Consider the following 7,987-nt stretch of genomic DNA (forward strand, 5'->3'; position numbering starts at 1 on the left):
ATGGGAAAATAGCATTATTTTCACTGTTTTTTTTTCCAAGCCATTTAGTCTTAGGATTCTGTGGTAGCTTCACCTCCTTTTTCACAGGTGATTATCTTTTTCCAAGCCATTTAGTCTTAGGATTCTATGGTAGCTTCACCTCCTTTTTCACAGGTGATTATAGTCACTTTTTGCCCAATCTGCTGTTGTCTTTCCCAAAATAATTTAAAAGTAGCAGAGAGATTAGGATGCACCGCCATACATTAACATGTTTGTTTATCAGGGATATTGTCCACGTGCCACAACCGTTTGCTAACATGTATGCACTGTTATCTTTTCATAGGAATAAGTGTAATTTGCCTATTTGCTTATTCATTAATGACAGCAGTAAATTTTTACATGTTAGTAAAACTTTCTTTTAATACCTAGTTGAGTGATCCTATGATTTAAATCTATTCTGTTTGATCAAAAAATCAATGATTTGGTCTAGTTATGGTTTTTATTCATAAGATTCTAATGCAAAATAATGTTATTTTGATCCTTAGTAAATTGTTATTTTAATTATTAAGGTAATTATTCTTGTATAAGAATAAGATGCTTGTAGAATTGAGGGTATCATTCTTCTAAACAGTACTGTCATGATTTGGGAAATATTTCATCTTAAACTACAAAAGACTTATAATCACAAATTGCCCCTCATATTTATCATTTTTAATAAAATCTTTAAGAATAGCATTCCCTAGCAATAAAGAAAAATAATAACCATTATCTTTCTAAGGTGAAAAGAACAGGTGGGTATTCTGGCACACTTAAATACAGTGACAAGCCCTCTATTGAGAACGAATAAATGAACAGTTGTAAGTTTTGAATTTACTCTGTGAATTGTGTGTGAAAGGGAGGGGTTGGACTGTTTACATGTTTTACAAGTGAATTTTGAGAAACTCGGGCTTAATTTAAAGACACAAAGCAGTACAGATAAAATTCCCAATGATGTACAAATGTGCAGGAGAGTCATGTTTTAAAGAGTAAGTTCTCTTAGGTTTCCTTAAGGTATGTTCTTCCGGTGCAAGCATGATGGTTTATAGAAGTTTCTGTAGGCAAAACTTCAAGAACACATCTGTAACATTAAAGCAAGTAATAACTAGTTCATACTTTCTAAGAATAAAGGTTCAAGATGTTTTTTCCCCTTAATATGTCTGAAATTGTGTATTTTTGGATTTTCCTAAGCTGCTAATATAATTTTATTTGAAGTAAATGTCTCATATACTTCTTTCCCAGACCAAACAGGGAGAGTCCTTAAGAGTGTTGTATGATTATTAGACTTTGTGTGCCTAAGTGATAGTATATTTTTTTTGGCCTATGCCTTTTTAAACTGTTTCATATTGAAAGTTGAAATATTGTAAAAAATTTTGTTAAAGATGTACTGTAGTGCTATTTGAAGTACCTGTAACAAAATACTTATTTACCTTTACTATCACTGCAAGCTTCTTGTGGAAACTATATAGGAGTGAAAATAAACTCTATACATCCATGAAAAGATTAAACATTTGATATTAAATGATGAGTTGCTGCATGCCAGAGTGATTAGTGTTATTGAATCAATTACTTTGGTTTTCTGAAAAATAAACTTTATAAATATCTTTAAAGAGAATTAGAGGAATTTTTCCTTTGGATGATTCCAGGCTGTAGCATGATTATTTACAGAAGTCATTTGATTGGCTTAGTTAGTGGGATTGTTTCTTGTTTTGTACTGCAATAGGTTCTACAATATTAGGACAAAATGTGTATGTGTTGAAGAAAAGTAGGTGGTGGTTAAGAATCTTGAAAAATTCAAATTTCAGAATATTTTAAAAATAAAGTTTCAAATTACACAGTTTGGACTTTTTTTTTTAAGGGAAAAATCACATAATGCTGGATCAAGGTACTAATTACCACATACTTTGCTAGGCCCACTCCGATCCACCTTCTATACTGAACTTCCTAACATGGGTATTTAAGCATTTACTTTCTTGTTCATGTACATTTCATTCATAGCTTCTTATCACGTACAAAGGGATGTGCTAACTCCATTTCATGTCACATGATCTACCTGCCCACCCATTTAGCCTCCTCTTTGGCCTTCCTCTCCAGATTTGTACTAAAGGAATATGGAATTAGTTCCTCCAGTGCATAGTGTCCTTGTTATTTTTCCTGCCTCTATCTCATTTACTTAGTGTTAATTAGTAAGTAATTAACTAATACTCTTCAAAGAAGAAATTTAGTTGAGCCAGGTTTTATTCATTTTTCTGCCATGATTATGAGAAAAAACTCAAGTGTTCAAAACTGACTTGTAGAAAACAGATTTCAATGTACATGTTTATGTAAGATAACCAATTAGAATTACAGACATTTTAGCAACAGTCTTTGAAGTCTGGTTATCTTGCAAGAATCCTTTGTTAGAAATAACATTTGCAAGGACTGTTTTATGCACAGTTATTTTCTTTTCAGAAGCTTTAGGGAAAGGTAACATTTAATTCCTATCTTGAGATTTCTCCTGTTGTCAAAAGGGCTTAGAATTTCAGGTCTAACTGCAAGAATTCTATTAGTACTAAGAGAAGAAAATAAAACTTAAAAGTGGTATGATGGTATTATTAAATGGATATGGAACGTGTAATACTTTGCATTTGCATTAGCAAATTTCTATACATTCTTGAAGTTTACGCTTAAATACTCCTTCCTCTTTTCCATGCCTCCCTGCTTTGGGTCTTATTTTGTTGGTCAATTCATTTTGTTCATTAGATTCCACAAATAAGTGAGATCATGTGATAGGAAGCCTTTATGAGTTTACCCAGCATTTCATCCACTGTGCTCCCACTGCCCTTTGTTCATAATTCTATTGTCACCGTTGAACAGTGGTTTTCAGACTTTAGTATGCACTGGAATTGGAGGGCTTATTAAATACAGATTGCTGACCGCATCCTCAGAGTTTCTGATTCAGTGCCAGTTATACAGGTTAGCTGTTGCTGCGGAATTGAGACTACACTTTGAAAACCACTGAACTAAACTACAGGCTTATGGAAAGAAAGGGAATGCATCTTTTTGTGTTTTATACACAACAGTTTAAAACACCTTGATATCCTCAAATATATACTGAGTGTACAAAGGAAGAAATGAACGGAGCCATTGTTGCAAACTTAACATTCTCCTAAATCTGTAACTTCACTTAGATCCTGTCATTCACTCTTGGAATGAATTTGCTTTCTAATAAGATGAGGTCAAAGCCAATTCAGCATGTACTTTCAAAATTTCCTTCCTGTTCATTCTAAGGTATTAAGAGAAATGGAAATGTATGTTTATAGTAAGATGTATATACACAAATGTTCATAGCAGCTTTATAACAGTCAAGAACTGGAAACAATCCAAATGTTCATTCACAGACGAGTAGGTTAAACTATCATAAACCCATTTAATAGAATACTATTCAGCAATAAAAAGGAATAAACTACTAATAGGTGCATCGACATGGATGAAGCTCAAAATCATTATGCTGAGTGGAAAAAAGACAAAAGGTGTATGCTATATTATTTCATTTGTGTAAAATCTATGAAAAGTAACCACCAATCTATACAACTAGAGTGACAGAAAGCAGATCAGTGATTGCCTGAGAATGGGTGGGTTCGAGTGGCAATCGGCATGGATTGCAAAAGGGCACGAGAAAACTTGGGGCAATAGATACGTTTATTATCATTTCGGTGATGTTTTCACGGATGTATGATTGAAAACGGATCAGATTTTACTCTATGTGCAGGTCATTGTAGTCAACTTAGTTATCCATGAGTCTGTTAAAAACAGTTAAAACCAAGACCTTCATTCTCGGTCTGTTTTTCCACTACTGCTTTTTTTTTTTTAAATTATTTTTTTATATATTTTATTGATTTTTTCTCAGAGAGGAAAGGAGAGAGATAGAGAGCTAGAAACATCGATGAGGGAGAAACATCGATCAGCTGCCTCCTGCACACCTCCCACTGGGGATGTGCCCACAACCCAGGCACATGCCCCCGACTGGAATCGAACCCGGGACCCCTCAGTCCGCAGGCCGATGCTCTATCCACCGAGCCAAACCGGTTTCGGCTCCACTACTGCTTTTTGATAGCTGAAAGAAACATTAAGTCGTCCCACGCCCCGCAATCATACCTAGAGAAACCCTCACTAAACACCATCTTTACTTGGCGCGCTGCTCGCTGAGACCTCAAAATCCGGCCGGTTGGTGTTTTCTCTGAGCTTGCCGCTAGGGGGCGCGTGCGGAGGAGGTCGAAGCCTTGCCTCTCTAGTCACACCCAACGCCTGCAGAGACTTCCGGCTCAGTTCCGTACCGCTTCCGGGGGAATGTTGGGGCTGCTGGTCGCGTTCCCCGCGGGACGGTGAAGGCTGAGGATTTCCGGGCCGGAGGTGCTTGCCCTGCGTGCAGCCTCAACCGCTCCCTGGGGAAGTGCATCGGGCTCACCGTTGCTCGGAGCGGGCCTTTCTTCCCCACTGGAGCGGAGGGCGAGTGCTGCCATGGCGGCTCCAGCTCAGCCCAAGAAAATCGTGGCCCCTACGGTGTCCCAGATCAACGCGGAGTTCGTGACCCAGGTGCGATGGGGCGAGCACGGCGTGTGTGAGGGAGGAGGACGCGCTGGGTGCTGGGGTTGCCATGGGGCAGGAGGCCTTCCCGCCCGGCGGAGTCTCCTTCTAGGGAAGACGGGCATGAACAGAAAGTTACCGTGCGAGCTTCGTCGTCAGAGAGTCTGTCGTCGGAGCGATGGGTCCGCGGGAGAGGGAGCACCCTGGTCTCCCTGAGACCGGCAGGGAGCGTCTTAGGGAGTTGATGCCGAGCTGGTGGTTGGGAAGGGGCTGGGCTGTTTCTCGGGCGTAGAGTTACCTGGCTTTTGAATGGAGCGACGAGAACGCGTGCCGAGTGGACGCACCTGTGTCGGAGCGCCCTGCGGCCTGCGCGCGTTGGTTTGGAACCTGTTGGCTGTGTTGCATTGTGCACCGCGGTTGACTTTGAATAGGGAAGCACAAGCCTGGAGCCCTCGGAAACGTTCCTAATTCTCATGCGTTGCGCTGTGTGTCGGATCGGAGTGCGAATAGTGGGGCGCAGAGGTTACCGCCCCGCCTGCTCCCTGGCCCCCGTCTCAGCGGGCTGGCCAGGGCAGAAGCCTTGGAGTCGTTTTGAGTCCTCCCTTTCCCTTAACCCCGCATGGCTACATTCGAAATAAGCTCTTAAATCTATCTGCTTCGCCACATGTCTCTACCCGAACCCAGGTTGCCATTGATTGCTGCCTGTACCCGGGCATCCTAACCTGCCTTGTCTTTCCTCTTGCTCTCCTCCGCCCATTCTTCCTACTGCTGTGGAGGTGATTTTACACAAGTGCAGACCTGGCCATATTACTTACCTTCTTCAGATCTTTAAGGAGTTGTGTCTTTAGGAAAAGAACCGAAATGTTCAGAGTATTGTGTAACCTGGCCTGCGCTTATATTCGTTTTCCTCTCACTTTCCTCTCCCTGTCTCTCTCAGCTGTGGTCATACTGAGCTGCACTTATTTGAATGTGCCTTGCAGTTTTAACCTCCTGGCCTTTGGTTATTGTTCCCTCTGCTTGGAATCCTCTCCCTCCCACCTCCCTTCCTTTATATGGCTAATTCAGCATAGTTCATCTTCATTACTTTGGAGAGGCGTTTACTGACAATTTAGACTACATTAGGTCCACCATTTTTCATATACCTGCATTTTTTGTAGTAAAAGTCATATCTTAGTTTCCTTCTCTCATGGACCTTATATTTTAGAGGCAGGAGCCGGACAAATGAACAGTATAGTTTCAGACAGTGATGACTGCTATCAGGAAAATGAAACAAGATGTTGTGACAGGGACTGCGGTGAGGTATGAAAGGCAGGAAAGTCCTCCCTGAGGTGATGTTTGAGCTAAGACCTGAGTGAAAAAAAGAAAGAAAGAAAAGAGCTAGTCTTGGGAAGAGCAGTCCAAGAAATAGCATGTCAAATGGTCTTACTGTGTGAAGGTAAAGAAAGCCACGGTCGCAAACATAAGAAGAGGGAGAATGGTATGAGATAAGGACAGAGAATGTGTAGGGACCAGATCATATACAGTTTTGGAGGCTGAGGTACGAAGTTTGGATTTTATTCTAAATACAGATTTTAATTGCAATCCAATGAGTAATTTATTGGAAAGATCACTGTGGCTAACGTGCCACATTAATTAATGGAATGGGGGTAGGAGAGCAAAAGTAGTAATAGGGTTACCGTTTGGTCCAGTTAATGATGGTCACCTCTACTATTAAAGATTGAAGTAGACCGATATACTCTGAAACTAGAGGCAGTAGGTTTGTGGAGGGATGGAAGACGAGACAAACTGAACTTAATTTGAACAATTGGGCGAACGATTTGGACATTTACTGTGATGGGGAAGGCTGGGAAAAGAGATGGTTTAGTGGGGAATGTCAGGATTTCTGTTTTGGCCATGGTAAGTATGAGATGCCTGTGGACATTCCATTGAAAGTATTGACAAGGCTGTTGAATGTGGGAATCAAGAACATGTTGGCAAGTTCTGGGTTTGAATATTAATTTTGAAGTTATTCAAGGTGGTACTTAAAACTGTAGGATTGACTGAGATGTCCTACAGAATGTTGTTTGTAAACATATACCATGTACCGTATCCTGCTGTAGATTGTGAGAGCTGAGGCTAGGGACCATGTCTGCTTTACTCCCCTTGCACTGCCAGCACCTAGCGTTGCATTAGGACACATTGTGTGATGGGTATGTATTTGCTGAAAGAATGAGGGAATGAATTAATGAATGAACATACTGGCGCATTAAGATGTGATGAGAGGAATGATCATTCTCAGCAGTCTTGGGCCATGATAGCAAACATTAATGCTTCCTGTTTGACAGATAACTGTTTTGGGCTCTTAGGCTGCAAAGATGAATCAAATGTGATCCTTGTCTTCAGGGTGTTCACTGTCTATGGATGGAGGCTAAGAGACTTAAAGAAGTCATCATAATTCAGTGTGATAAATGCCAGAAGAGTGATGTGAGGAAAGTGCTTTGAGAATAGAATTTAAAATGATTACACTTGTCCAAGGAAAAGAATTTTCTCATTGAGAAAGTGCGATTGGAGTTGGAGTCTAAAACATTAATAGGAAGGTGGGGAAATAGGTGTTCTCAGTAGAGAGGACGTTAGGTAGTCCTGCTCCTCCGCTTCCTCCCCCCAGCCCCCAGAACCTGACCAGAGAGGGTGCTTTTAAATTATTATTGAATGAATGAGGTGTAGAGGTTAAAATTTAGTTTTAAGATTAGATATATAAACTTTGACCTCACTTTTTTATGCCACTGTGTTTTTACTTATTTTATATCACTCAAGATTTATTTTTAACAATCTGTGCTGTCATAGCTATACTAAGTGGAGAATTGGAAGAATTCCTATTTTACATGAGACTAGAGAGTGTGGGGAAGGGCAGTATGTTCCTGGAGGTAGAGATGTCTGAGAGGTCACAGGTTAGACCCCAAGGAAAAGGAGAAACTCAAAAAAAAAAAAAAAAGACATGATAGATGCTTAATAAATGTTTGCTAGATCTTTAATGAAGTAGAGATGTACAGTAAACAGTTTGGATCAGATGATAGGATTTACATATTTATTTGGGAGTCCCCAAATCCAAGAAAACAGATCAGGTTCAGTTCTCTTTAAAAAAAAAATTTTTTTTTTTATTGATTTCAGAGAGGAAGGGAGAGTGAGAGTGACAAGGAAACATCAGTGATGAGAATCATTGATAAGCTGCCTTCTGTAGGCCCCTACTGGGGTTTGAGCTCACAACCCTGGCATGTGCCCTGACTAGGAACTGAACCATGATCTCCTGGTTCATAGGTCTAAGCTCAACCACTGAACCATACAGGCCAGGCTAGATCCTGTTGGGGTCCAGCCCCAGCAGGTCCAGGGGTTCCCAAAGGTGTGGACGGAGTCGGCGAAGAAGGAATGA

General features: G+C 40.5%; 1 protein-coding gene and 1 long non-coding RNA gene across 2 annotated transcripts in view; both read left to right on the forward strand.

The window, feature by feature from the left end:
* The first annotated feature begins 6 nt into the window (after positions 1 to 6).
* LOC107181557 lies at positions 7 to 1,850 on the forward strand. The gene is made up of 2 exons (XR_001512215.1): positions 7 to 87; positions 154 to 1,850. It is a non-coding gene; the product is annotated as an uncharacterized LOC107181557 (long non-coding RNA).
* Positions 1,851 to 4,217: 2,367 nt separating this feature from the next.
* The window catches only part of AQR (aquarius intron-binding spliceosomal factor), a 90,758-nt gene continuing 86,988 nt past the window's right edge, over positions 4,218 to 7,987 (forward strand). The window contains exon 1 of the mRNA XM_006778172.2: positions 4,218 to 4,590. Within this exon, the coding sequence (XP_006778235.1) occupies positions 4,516 to 4,590 (75 nt within the window). The 5' untranslated portion in view covers positions 4,218 to 4,515. The remainder of the gene's footprint in view (positions 4,591 to 7,987) is intronic.

The sequence above is a fragment of the Myotis davidii genome, unplaced genomic scaffold (genome assembly GCF_000327345.1).
Source record: "Myotis davidii unplaced genomic scaffold, ASM32734v1 scaffold46, whole genome shotgun sequence".
Classification (NCBI taxonomy): domain Eukaryota; kingdom Metazoa; phylum Chordata; class Mammalia; order Chiroptera; family Vespertilionidae; genus Myotis; species Myotis davidii.